This window comes from Camelus ferus, chromosome 3 (assembly GCF_009834535.1).
Source record: "Camelus ferus isolate YT-003-E chromosome 3, BCGSAC_Cfer_1.0, whole genome shotgun sequence".
NCBI lineage: Eukaryota > Metazoa > Chordata > Mammalia > Artiodactyla > Camelidae > Camelus > Camelus ferus.
In genome coordinates, this window is record NC_045698.1 from 24,264,038 (window position 1) to 24,277,780 (window position 13,743).

The window sequence follows — 13,743 nt, forward strand, 5'->3', positions numbered from 1 at the left end:
CTGATTGTAAACTGACTGGCTGAATATACTATTTTTCTTGTTTTAACAGCAGGTTAACTTTTGTCAGGACTTCGATTGGTTCACGTTCCCTAAACTGGTACAGGCAGGTGGGGGAAGGGAGGATGGGTGGGGCAGGAGGAGCTGGACCACACACGCTTCCACGTGCAGGGCACCGGGGGCCGTCCAGCCACCAGTGGGGATCACAGACACCTGGCTGCATGTGAAAGAAACTGCGAAAGAATTCTGCTGAGGGGACAGCCCAATGTCCTCTCTAAGGAAAGTTTTAGTTGAGAAAAACTGTCCAGGCAAAGCTGGCAGGACTGAAATGGCTATAAATCATACAAGGTCTCTACCTGTTCTTGGGGGTCTAACCACCAGTTAGTAGACTCATGGTGGGTCACCCAGAAATGAGCCAGGACCACTTCGGAGGCCCTGGTGGCCAGCCTCCCATCTTTCCATCTCCATTGCTATTCTCAGGAGGCAAACGACTGCTTTTTTGATGCACTCCAGTATGAGGTGTGATTATAATGGAAATTAATCCCTTTAGGAAAGACACAGGCTGGAGTTGACGGAGCCAGGGATTTTATTCCCTTCAGTGTCCCCTTAGAGGTGCTATATCCAAAAATGTTACCTTAACTCAAGCTATTTAGAATTTTTTTTTTTTTGGAACTAGTTTTTGAATATCTATGATGGTGACCCTCTTCTAACATAGAGGTTGGATTTTTTTTCCTTCCTTTTTACTGTCATTTCCAAACAAGTTTTGTTATTAAGGTAAAATGAATGCCACCAGGTTGGTTAATATTATTCTGGCAAAAATTAAGATGAATATTGGTTATGAGATTCGATAACATTTAAGTTGCCCCTGATGCACTCCCCAAGTAGGAATTTTCCATGTGGAGTAATGGCAGCATTTACCGATGCCTGTTTGCCACTTATCTGATGGACTTCAGTGTGGATGTTTAAGTTCTGTTGTCCTTGTTTAAATGGACCAACTAATCCACTAACGAACTAACCAGTCAACTAGGAAAAGCTTCATTAACTTACACCCACATCTTGGAATTTCCACGGTGGATGGAAATTTCTGCCTGGACCACAGAGGAGGGTTTAAAGCAGTTTCTCCCTGTACTTTTCCTGTCCTGGCCTCACTACACAGCACCTATTCCATGACCACTCACTTCATCCGCAATGCACACGCCTCCCCGCTCTCGCACCAGCTCGAAGGCTTCCTTTAGAAATCCCTTGGGGTACTGAACAACTCCATTCACCCCCTGCAAAAGACCAAACCAAGAAGCCCTATGATAACAGCACAACCCTTGAAAGTATTAAAAAAAAAATGGAAGCTAGCTCATGCTCATCATTAGTAACACCTAGCAATTTTGAAAACAGTCGCTAGAACTGTTTCAGCTACGGGTGAAAAAAGAGGCCATTACTCTTACATCTTCTGGATGGTTGCAAATGTATTCTTTCCTGAGATTAGAAAAAAAGCAGGTTAAGGGGATTTAGTGTGATTATAGAAAGGCTCCCTGTGACAGTGTGTATGCTAGACAACTAAATACCACTGGGGTTTTCTTTTCTTATAGAATTTTAGGAATTCAGTAGGTCCCTCTGTCTCTCTGTTTGATCTGGGAAAGTAGGGGATGGTTTTTTAAAGCCATTCAATTTTCAATTAAAAATCAGAGGCTCTCTTTTTTCAAGGAGACCAAGAGAATGAATTGAGTTTGATGAGGGACATAGCAAGGTCACTCAGATAGTTTGGAATTCTCTAGCACGTATGGGTTAAAACTCTCTGATCACTTTAAACTGAGCTCAGTGTTTGAAGTTAATACACTCACCTGAATCGGCTCCGCAAAAAATCCAGCAATTGATTTGGCCACAGAAGTGCTCAGAGTATCTTTGAATTGTTCAATGTACTGGTCTTTAGCTTGGCAGCAGCCTGCAACAAACAACAAAACAAACAAACAGAACACAGCATTTGAGGATTTGAGAATGGCATCTGGAAGAACGAGGGAAAACATGGAAAAAAAAGAGAAAACATGATAATAAATTGACCAGTCCCTCAGGATACAGTAAACCAGGACATGAGGATGTACGTTTCTGAAGGAGGAACGTTCTGTCAGGAGGACCTGTACTTTGGTTCGAGCAGCAAGACTTGTGTAGCCATAAAGGCATAAACAAACCACTTCAGTCGTTTCCATCTGCAGAAGCCATGCCCCAAAGTACCACTGAGGCTGGTGTACAGACAGCTGTTTCACTTAAGGATACGGATCCTCTCCACTGGGTAGATTTAATTCAAATGTAATTGCTGTGTGGATTTAATCTATTCGGAGACAACTCTATTTACCTTTCATTGCCACTTAATCTGATGTACAATTTTAAAGCTACAAAGTAGCTCAGTCTTTATAATTAGTAAATATGTTTATAGAAAAATTGGAATTCAGTCTAAAATGGATTACAGTCAGATAACTTTCACCCATTGTAGCCAGGGAGAGGAAGCTTTCTCCTCCGGAACACCCAAGGTCCCAGATCTACTGCATCCGCATATGACTGAAGCTTCAGAAATGGTCTCCACACCTGTAACTGGGTTCTAAACAGCACCACACCCATATCCATGGACAACAGAAGGGACGCTGAGGGAGATGTGACAGGGGTCCCTGGCCCCAGTGACGGTGAAAGCGTCTACCATCATGATGACTTACCTTAGAGGTAAGGATGTAGCCCTGTTGCCTGAAGGCTGGACATAAGGAATGGAATCTTTCAGTCATCACCATAAAAAAGGAAGTGTAAATATATTTTATACTTTGGATCTTCATTAAAAAGTGGAGGAAACATTACCTAGCCCTGAACATACTTTTAAGCTACATGTGATGTTTGGGAAAGCTTGACTGACAGCGGTACCTGATCTTAGCTGAAACTGAGGATTGGGGATTTGAAGAAGGAAGTAATGAATTGACTATCAAGCCCAGAAGGCGCATTTTGTTTTTTAGCATCACTCACGTTGTTTGATGGGCAGGATCTGGTAGGCAAATAAACCTATGCCCCTAGAGACTGAAATGTCCTATTTTTATTAAGAAGGGATGAGAAAAAAACCTAAGATGACCCTAAGGGATAGATGAGACATATGTTCAAAAAACATAATTTGGGAATTTAGCAAACTCATTTGTAACTAGAGAAATCAAAGGTGGAGCCAAATCAACCCTGATGACTTACATTTGGACAAAACTGAACCATGAAGAAGGTTTTGCTTGGACCTGTGCTAGACCTTTCAGGATTTCCCCCCTACTTCCCACAAGTTCAGCGGCGAGAGAGGTCATCAACTGTCATCGGCTTTTTCCTTCATTTCCTTCATTGGCTCGTTGCTGTAACTCTAGGTCAGGCCACCTCTGGGGAGAGACTTGGTGCAGTGGTGTTACCATGACAGCTTCATGGGGGCAAAGATGCTTTCCTGGATGCTCTCCAAACAACAGAGTAGAGATGGAAGCACTTCTACTCCAGCTGGTGATATAGCAAGAGTTAAGCAGACTGAGGAACCAAGAAGAAAAAATTTTTTAAGGAAAAGGCAACTTGTCTTGCAAAAGGAAGAAAAGAAATGACATGATCAGCACCAGGTTTGGGACATTGTGGGGGCAGTGGGTGTTGAGAAGTGCATTTCATCACAGGTTACATCTGAAATTCAGGCACTGCAGTGAACACTTGGAAAGAAAAAAATTCCACGAAGGGGGCGGAGGAAGAGAATGAAATCTACCACATAAACATCTATATTAGGCTCAAAAATGGATCCTTGCTCAAAAATGGACTCTCTGAGGGGGTGATGACATACTTCTGAGGTGAAAAAAGAGCCCCTTACCAAAAATGGCACTTGTTTGTGTCCACTGAATGACCTCTAAGAGGAACTGAGAACCGGAGACTTCTACACTCAAAGTAACTTACACATGGGGATGCATTTGTAAACAGATATGAATGTACCTTTTTACAACAAAGGCCAAACTCTTCTCAGGCCCTAACAGTGCTAGAGGAGGCTGGAGTCCCTTTTTGTATAAAGATAGGCTATCTGTCTTGTCTCTTGACGATATGAGTTAAGAAAACAGCTGAATTCAGTTGTGCCAAAGACCATGGTTCCAAGAAGCAGAGATGTCTGTCATGATCATTTAGTCTCCAGATGCCACTAGAGAGATGACACTGGGGTTCTGGTACTTTCATGTCGGCCTGATGTTGGGGAGAAGGCCTCAAAGAGGGAGGAGGCAGGGAGGATGGAGGGAGAGAGGGACAAGAGCCAGGAGGGAAGGAAATGACCAGGGCTTGAGGTTCCTGCCTCCGAGGCTCTGCACTCGTGGTTTTGCAGTCCGGTCGATGTCTATGAGGTGCATCCACCTGAGTTTGGTTCTTGATGCTGCGTGGGAATGAGATGCAGGCATGGCTGTCCTTGGTGTTGCTGTTTCCTGCCTGCCCCTCCCTACAAAGAGCTCTCTTGCTTGGTCTCATGAGTGCCTGGAGTAAGGAGCTGTGGGGTGTGGGGAGGGTAGGTACTGCTGTCTCCATTTCACAGAAGAGAAACAGAAGCAAAAGATGCAGCTGAGCCACGGTAGGGCTGAGAGTCCAACCCAGGTCTCCTGACTTCGTGTGTCTCCTCAATCCCGGCCAGCAGATCAGGAATTGTTTTTAAGCTGGGGTTCATCCGGCTGGCACCCCAGTGTGAGCAATGGTGGTCCTGGGTAGGGGGCATGGGCTTTGGGGTCAGAAGACTTGGCGTCAAGTCCTAGCTCTCAGCCTCCTAGGTGTGGACCTCTGTTTCTTCATCTTTAAAATGGAGAGTTTGAAAGACAGCTCTAAACTTCCTGACGGTTTTAGGTTTTGTGAGACTGACATCTTGTTCTAAAGCTCATTCTTTCATCCTGCTACCTCTGTTTTGCCATTATCCCATCTGAATTTTCAGATGGCTGTGAATGTCTTTCCCTTCAGAGCTGATTTTTCAGGTTTCCATTTGCATTCAGCTCCGTGACTCACCCTGTTCCATTAAAGTTTTTTGGCTGGAGCATTTAGTCCTTTCCTTCAAAGGGCCCTGCACTGTGATGACAAGCACGAGGTGGGACTTGCTGATTAGCAAAGAACAGATGCTGTCTCCATGCCTCCTCTCCCTCATGGTAAGAAGTGGTCAAGATTGCAAATGACAATGCGGCTGATAAAGAGATGCTTTCCTTGTGAGAATGTCTTCACAACTTTTGAAGGGATGTCAGCAGCCTTCAAGAAAGGACTTATGTTTTGACAAGTGCTCTCATCTTGGCTGGTATTCTGAGTCCCTAGGGGATCTTCTCAACTGGAGCTTTGAGATTGCTAAAAGCATTCTTTCCCCTTTCCCCTTCTTCCATTGGGACTTGATAAATAATCCCCGCCAAACTTGTTTTCTTTTAAAATTGGTAGCAGAGTTATTGCTGAGAGAGGTAAGAGAGCCCTTTTAATGAAGGACCAGGTGATAGTCTGGTTTTGGCTTAGCCCTGATAGCACGGGGTGCATTTCCTACTAGGAGATGGACGCTCTGACAATATGGTGGCTGAAGGCATAAGAGATGTTGGTTCAATGAGGGGTGACTTCCTAGTTGTGTTTCTCTCGGCTTCTCCCTTTCCCACTTTTTCAAATTTGTTCAATCAGGAAAAGTTCTGTCTTTCTCCACATTCCTTACCCCTCCTGACCTTCGGCCCTGTGCCTCCCTCCCTGCCCAGTTGGACCTGGTGCACAGCTGCATTTCCGAATGGTTTGCACTGGAGAATCTCGGCAGTGGCTTCCTCCCCAGGGCCCACGGAAAACATCTGGGCACATTGTCTGCAAATGACAGAAGAGGGAGTTTGGCAAGATGTGAACACAAGACAGTCAATTTGGGGCAGCATATGGTACCAATCAAGGCAAGAGGGCTTCTTAATTTGATACTGAGATTCCTCCTCTACTCTTCCTCGACTTAGAACAAAAACCTAATATTCTGCTTTGAAGAGAGAATTCTTTTCTTGGAAATCAATTATGTGGGCACTCTACAAAGGAAACTGATTTCAGTATCAGCCTGGAAATAATTTGCTCAAGAGTTTGGTGAGTAAGGGCATCTGAAAGAATAAGAATAATTAGGTATCTGATTTTAATGCTGAAAGGTGACCACAGTGAGTGAGAACAGAAGGTGAGAACAAGGATGACCCTATGGAAATTTTATGCATTCAAGGCTCCGAGAACTTATTTCAACACATTTATTTGCAATTTACCTGATTTTACTTAGAAATAAAACAACAAAAATCTCTATCATTAACCATTACTCAGGCTCTGAAGGTCTTTCTAAGAAACATTTCTTTTAAATGGTCTTTAATTCAATTATATCAAATTGACCCCCTGATTAATTATAGGCTCTATATTAGTTTCTAATCCTAATGCCTGGAAAATCTGATCAGTGATTCCACACACCCAGCAGACCTTAGAGAAATAAGACAAAATCTCAAGACCTACTGATTGGCAGCCCATCCCACTGGAGAGTTCCATCTTGAAGAGCCCCACGTTTGTCAAGCCAAGTGTGTAAGGACTGCACCCGTGGTAGGCGCCTCTGCAGGGAGAAAATAGTGGGAGGACTGAGTTACGTTTATTTTCCTTCGATCCCTGGTCTGTGGAACACTGGGTAGGATGAAAAAGAAAATCCACAAAGGCTACAGAGGTGAAAGAGAACATTATTGATATGCGACTCCAACGATCGCTAAGAAATCTTCTAAGCCTGTGTCAAATGAGTTTACTTATTTATCTTCCCTACTGGTGTCATCGGTCTGAAATTGTGAAAGACATTTTGGAGACCATCTGGCCAAGGACTCTGACCTTAGGTTTGCTCTACTCTGTTACTCCAAAGCAGTGCGACTCATAGCAACATGCTAGAAATCACATATTCAGTGAGTCTTAATCTGCAAAGCAGTTTGCCTTTAAGAAGCCAAGTATTTGTTCCTGTGATGCAGCTGTTGCTTACCATCTTTGCGGACTTCTCTTCATGTCTCATAAGCCACCCTACTTGAATCTAATAAACACAGGTTTTGTTTTCTTTTGAACCTGAAACAGTCATATTTAGCATAAATCATCCTAATCTCCAGTCTTGGTTTTAGATAAGTTTTGGCAACTTTCCAAATCAAGTGTATGTATTTGATTCTCAACAGTCACCCAAAGGAGTAGAAATATACAGGGTTAGATATGCATCCTCTGAACTTAAAAAAAAAAAAGGTGAAAATTGGTGCAGCCAGCACCATGAGATAAGTACATGGTTCCTCATCATAAAGAGAGATTAAAGTGGGTCCAGTGTCACATGGCAAAGTGATGAGCTTCTGGGGGCCTAGACTTCACCACCTGGTGTATGTTGGAGTCAATACCACGTCTTCAACGTTAAAAAGCTCTCAGTCTACAAAACAGAAACAGACTCACAGCCATAGTAAATAATCTTACGGTTACTGGGAGAAAGGGGGTGGGAAGGGGTGAATTTGGGAGTTTGAGATTTGCAAATGTTAGCTACTATATATAAAAATAGATTTAAAAAAACCCAAAATTTCTTCTGTATAGCACAGGGAACTCTATTCAGCATCTTGTAATAACCTTTAATGAAAAAGAATATGAAAACAAATACATATGTATGCATGACTGAGACGTTCTCTACACCAGAAATCGACACATTGTAACTGACTATACTTCAATTAAAAAAAAGTTAAAAAACTATCTTATGACCTTCTCTTCAATTCCATAAAAGGATCTATGACATAACTAGGACTCCAAACTCTTGGTTACCTTAGTCAGGGACCCCTATGTTGGATCAGGCCAATTTGGATTGCGTTATTCAGCCATAAAATTCATTTGGCTGATCTTACCCTAAAACCTAAAATTAGAAAAAAAAAAAAAAACCCAAAACCAAGACCAAACCCAAACAAAAAAAACCCTGGGGAAGCCCCTCACCTGCTCTAGGCTGTATTTTAAAGATAAACCTTTAATGTCAGGATGAATCCATGTTACTAAAGTTAAACATTCCAAGATGCGATTGATTACCTGAAAGAAATGATGTCTGTGTTATTTGAGTGTGCTCTGGCCATCAGCATGGCTAGATCATTGGCTTCTGAGCCACTGTTCACCAAGAAAATGACCTGGAGAAAAAAAGAAGACATGGCCATGAGATGCATTATTATCCAATTAATTCAAAATGGCTGAAGACAGTGTGTCCCAGCCTCTGATTATTAAGAAGTTCCCTTCTGACCGGCAGTCCCATCTTTTAATTACTATTAATTCTACAGCTCTTTATTGAGCAGATGCTAAGCACTAGAGATACAAATACGGCTAAGGGATTGTCCCAGTTGTGAAACGTTCTGGATGTTCATTGGCTTTGCTTGATGCCCTGCAGAATGCTAAGATGGGAGACTTGCTGAGATGTCCGGCGGTGAGTGGTTGAGTGGCTCTGAGGAATGGGTCTCTTGTCTCCTGCCCCTGAACCACCCCACCTGATCGTGAAAGCTTGTACCAAGCAGGCTCCCTAATCCTGGAGCCCCAGAGTGTACCCCAGCCTGCCTCTTCAGCATGTGTGAATGCTGAAAAAACAAGCAAGCAAACCAAAAATGCAGCTTATCCTGGCTGAAAGAAAAGGGTACCAGGCTCGGGGACCGGGGGCAGGTGCTGTGCCCCGGCTGCCTTGTGCCCCGGCTGCCTTCCCTGCATCAGCTCTTCCATGAACCTGCCTGCCCTGAACTTGGGTTGCAGCTCTTTCAACTTCCTTCATCCCTTGTAGATAATGTAGTAAATAATGCATCTAGTGATATGGTGAAATAATGGTAAGAGCTGATCCGGGTACGGCACACTGCTCTATATGCGTATGAACTCACTGAATCCCAAAACGCAAACCTTGGCCAACAATTTTGCATCTCAATTCAGTTAAAAAAATTCAGTCATTTCAGATGCAGAAAAACATCTCATTTGGCAAAAATATCTAACTGCATCTCAGACCAAATAAACTGAATGGTATATTAATTTTATTAAAAAATGGCTCCAATCTTTGTTAAAGAAGAAATGCTGATGACTTTGCAGAGGAGCTGTGGAGCAAAGAGACAGAAACTTCCTGAGGAACAGAGAGGGGAGGGTCAGGAGGCCTGGGACTCCCGCTGAGTGATTTCTGCAAAGACGTGATGGCGAGGAGAGTGACCAAGGAGGGACAGCCGCTTAGAGCTGATGCGGTACACACTGGCTGGTTTCACCAGCAGTTCCTCAGTTTATTTCTTCTCCTTGGTTGCTTTCAGTACGGCTACTAGCTCACTCATTTCAGTTGTTCAATGCACAGACCAGATTCCCCGCCCATACTCCCGCTTCCTAGGCCAGCTTCCGGGGACCATGAGCCTCCTGTCCCTGTGAGCTGGGAGCATCATACCTTCAGAGGCTCAGGAAGAAGTGCTGAAAGCTTCTCTGCATATTCGTGGATTGGAGGATGGAAGAAGACGGTACTTGTGTGCCACAGACGGCCAATCTGCTTTTGTGCCGCTGCGTTTACCTTCCTGGGTGAACGGAAGAGCTGAGTTAACCACACATGCAGTGGGCATGTCCCTCCCAACACATCACTGGCCATCGAGCTCAAACCTACAGGCCGTTTCTCCAAGAGATTCAAGAAGCTGATTTCATCCGTACACAAGAAAAAGTTTCTCTAACTTCCAGAAGTATCTGGCAATGGGATGAGTTGCCTCAAAAGGTCATGAATTCCTTACCAAAGGAAGTGTTCATTAGGAGACTAAATGATTGTCTGCTGGAGACTTCAGAAAAGACATGCTTAGTGTAGGAGGAGGTTCGAATTTACAATCTCTTCTAACTAGGGTTTCTTACTAACTACCTTTTGAACAGTTAGGGAAATAGAGACGACTAAACATAAGCTTGGGTGTCTTCCCATTTTATTCTAAAGAATTACAGATCCATCAAGTACATGCATACACGACAAACAGTTTTTCCTTTCAAGAAGATTCCAATATTTGGGTCCAGTATAATTAGTGGTCAGTGTTGATGAACATTCTGTAAACCACATTCTGTGAAAGAGCCAAAGGTTCATGTTGAGGGAGGAAAAGAGGTAAGTGTAGGTAAGAATGTGGGATCTGACTTGGCATGCCTTGAAAAGACAGGCCATGGTGTTTGAACTTGATCTAAAGGACAGCAATTGCTAAAGTCTGTTACACACCAATTCTGTTTAATTAATTTAATTTAATTTAATTTAATTTAATTTAATTTAATTTAATTTATTGATAGCTGTCACCTCCTCCCCCCAAATCAGTTCAGTGGTTAAACAATTTTGAGGAATACCAGATCAAACAGATTTCTTTACTGCAGGACTTGTCAGTACCTTTAATAGGTTAATGTATACTGTGTTTCCCCAGGAAGGATACTTTCAAGTGTTTCCCAATCTTATTTTCTAATGAGACCCTTAACAATTAACCTCTCCTGTGCTTGGTGTCCCATGGAACTCACTTTAGAACTGTGGAGTATCAATAAGGTCTTAAGTGGATGAGACACTTGATAAGAGCATTGTTTAGCAAAATAAATCTGAGAGCCACATGAGGGTAGAATGGAAGCGGGGATACTGGTAACAGTGAGGCCAGCTAGGAGGGCATGGTTGCTTCCAGGTGTGGGAAGAGAAGAGCTCCTAGTGTTAGGCAGTTAGAAAGAAATGAGCACTGGGCAGGGGGAGAGGAACCAACCAAGAAAATAACAGTAGGTCTACATTCAGGATAAGGGACTCCAGAAACTATTACTTTCCCTAAATGAGGGCCAGCAAAAGAAGCCAGCTAAAATCAAAATGCTGCAGCTGCGCCTAAGAGAAGGATCCGGCGTAACTTGACCCATTAACCTGCCTGAAAGGGGATGGGCGTGCCAGGGCACAAGGAATCTGAGTTGTCAGTCAACCTGAGCACTAGGAACCTGAGCTGTCAATCAGCCTGATCACTCAAAGAACCTGAGCCATCAATCAGTCAATCAATCAATCAATCAATCAATCGCAAAAATGCCCCTAAGCCAGGATATAAAAACAGGAAAAACAAAGGAGCAGTGCCATTTTTCTTCTCTCGGATTGGCCTGTTTCCAGTTCTCAGGAGTGGACTATCTTGTATTATCTTTTTACTTTACTAATAAAAATCTTGCTTATGTCACGCTTTCTGTCTCTCGTTAAAAATTCTTTTTTTTCGGGTAACTAAGCACTGAGGTCATTCTTATTTCCCTTTTCCTTGAAACACTAGGAGACTGGGGTTAGTGAGAATTAGTGGGAGGGGAGTGGTAGGAGAGGCATTTCAATGGAGGGAGAAGTAGACCTTAGTATCAGGTTGGTTATATGGAACGAAAGGCAGAAAAGAGTCACAGATGACTTTAATATTCTTGACTGTAATACTAGAGAACTCTCAGGGTTGGTTGAGAAGGACAGCCAGTTGTCTTAACTCCTCAGCTCCTAGCAAGGACTTTCACTGAGTAGGTGGCTCATACGTGCTCTTTGAATATGTGAATAGAAATAGTACTGTGAGAGCATGGTGGATTTGATCTTTGTAATGCTGAATTTCTCCTGATAGTGGAATATCATGGGGCAGGGTGTGTCCTGGAGGCTGTGAGAGATATGGGGCATTTTAGTGTCCACCCCGGGTGTCTTAGAGCTACTATCACAGCTTGGTGAGAGGCCAAGGCTGCTGGGTAAGGCTGCCAAAAATGCAGCAGTTAACTGAGCAGAGGTGGGGAGATGCGGTGGGACCATAAGAGATGAAGGTAGTATAGAGAGAAAAGCAGGGGGCTCAGGAAAGAGCCTGAGGCTCCCAGAGTTAGAGGGTCAGAGGGACAGACTGGAAGGTCAAAGGGAGATCAGGAGAAGCACCAAAGTCATGAGAGTGGTATGTTATTGGGAGGATTCATTGCGAATATTTAAAAAAATTTCTCTCCTTCATTTTTCTTACTTCTTTCTTGCATGTTTATCGTATGTTTTAAATTGCATCTAAAATTTATTTTGCATGCCCCTCACGACTTCATATGGGACTAGTGTCTCCTGAAGATGGAAATGGGAAGGAGAAGGCTATGGGAGGAATAGGCGAGGGCTGGACCCGGGTACAACTCCCTCCTCACCACCTGACAACTGCTTGCGGAGAAGACCCTTTGCACCTGCTTTGACAGAAGAGCCCGAACCTACTCCATTTATTTAGACTTGTTGCTTTATTTTTGCCCCACTTAATGTGAGCTTTCCTGGCTAGATTACTGAAGGCAAGTGAGAACAGACGTTAAAATGAGGTGGGTGCACCAAAACAGTAAGGACCCCAGAAGCATCTGCCCAGGGCATCTGTGGATTGATGATCAAGGTTGCAGGAAATCTCAAGACTAATGGAGTCATCCGTTTCCGATGTAAATTTCCAGCCAGAGTTACATCTGCTATCATCCTTTCTATCCTCTCCATCACTGAGTTGATGAAGAAGACCCTCAGTCAAAAAGTGATTTCTCATCTCTCATTGCCCCCCACCCCACACACCCGCCCTGTGCTCTCTGAGAACCGCTGGCCTTTTCCTTCCTCTCTGCCTTTCCCTCAGTGCGTTTCCTCTTTGGAAGCTGTTACTACTGAGAAGAACACACAGAGCCAACACTCCCGTCACATGGTACACACCCCACTGCATGTTCAATGAGAATGATGAAATCTTGTATTGTCAAGAGAAGGAAAAGGATAATGTCAAGGTTTTTTGTTTTTTTGTCACCCAGGAAAATAACAGGGAGCATGTCAACCATCAACTGGGATGTGCCTAAGGAGAGAAAGTTTTTAATAGAAATTTAGAATCACTAACGTGGTCATTAGCCTGTTTTCCATAGATTCTTCTGGAGTGCAAAATCTCAGAATTTTAAGGATACTCACGGGTGGCAGTGGCCAACACTGACAGTGACGATCCCAGAAAAGAAATCCAGGTATCTGTTTCCCTCATAGTCAAAGAGCCACTCCATGTGACCTTGGGAGAGCAACAGAGGTGTTGGGAAATATGCTGTCGGCACAGGAGAAAGATGTTGCTCGTGGATCTCCAGGACTCGGCTGTAGGCAAGGGACTGTTGGTAGGCAAGGTTGAAGGGTTTAAAATCTTCCTTTTCCTTATCCTACCATTTCATACAAAATCAACAGCAGGTCTACGAGGCAGGGCCTGGCCTTTCCACCGACCCAGCCCAGGGCTGCTGCCCTCGCTCACTGGGGTGGCTATTCGCCCGGTGACCTCCCAGCTGGACAGACACCGAGGCCTTCCTGTCAAGTGGGGGAATTATTAATGTGGCCCTTCAGTCCCTTTCTAGATCAAACATGAAGAAGGGGGCTGGAATTTTCCACCTCTCCATGGAAAGTCTTGGCTTTGAGCTGATTTTAGCTGTAAAAAAAAAAAAGACTTTGAAAGTCAATACCTGAAGTAATTTTTTCCCCCTCTGTAGCTTTTTCTAAGAATTAAAAAAAAAAAAAAAAAAAACCAACGTACTGGTGGTGTTTTTGTCTTTAATTATTAAGCTCTGCCCTATAGCTATCTTCGTCGTGGATCCCTCTTGACTCTATTGATTCTACAATTTCTAAATTATGAGTATCTCATAGAATAAAGGGGTTGGAGAGAGAGACAGAGTTGGCGGGGGGAACAATTTCAGTATTTATTAGCCTGTGAACAAAATGATAACTTTATATTTTCTGGTTGAGGACTCAGGAAGGTCAGCTCATGCATTGCTATATGAGGTAGAATAAAAATATTTTAA

At 43.5% G+C, this 13,743-nt stretch overlaps 1 protein-coding gene across 2 annotated transcripts in view; it reads right to left on the reverse strand.

Moving 5' to 3' along the window:
- AGXT2 (alanine--glyoxylate aminotransferase 2) overlaps positions 1 to 13,743 on the reverse strand; it is a 43,818-nt gene that overhangs the window by 13,977 nt on the left and 16,098 nt on the right. For both annotated transcript variants that reach the window (XM_032470872.1, XM_032470870.1), the window contains exons 3-9: positions 12,881 to 13,065; positions 9,401 to 9,524; positions 8,038 to 8,132; positions 6,478 to 6,571; positions 5,721 to 5,814; positions 1,833 to 1,933; positions 1,176 to 1,268 (exon numbers count right to left, since the gene is read on the reverse strand). In XM_032470872.1, coding sequence (XP_032326763.1) covers positions 1,176 to 1,268; positions 1,833 to 1,933; positions 5,721 to 5,814; positions 6,478 to 6,571; positions 8,038 to 8,132; positions 9,401 to 9,524; positions 12,881 to 13,065 — 786 coding nt within the window. The remainder of the gene's footprint in view (positions 1 to 1,175; positions 1,269 to 1,832; positions 1,934 to 5,720; positions 5,815 to 6,477; positions 6,572 to 8,037; positions 8,133 to 9,400; positions 9,525 to 12,880; positions 13,066 to 13,743) is intronic.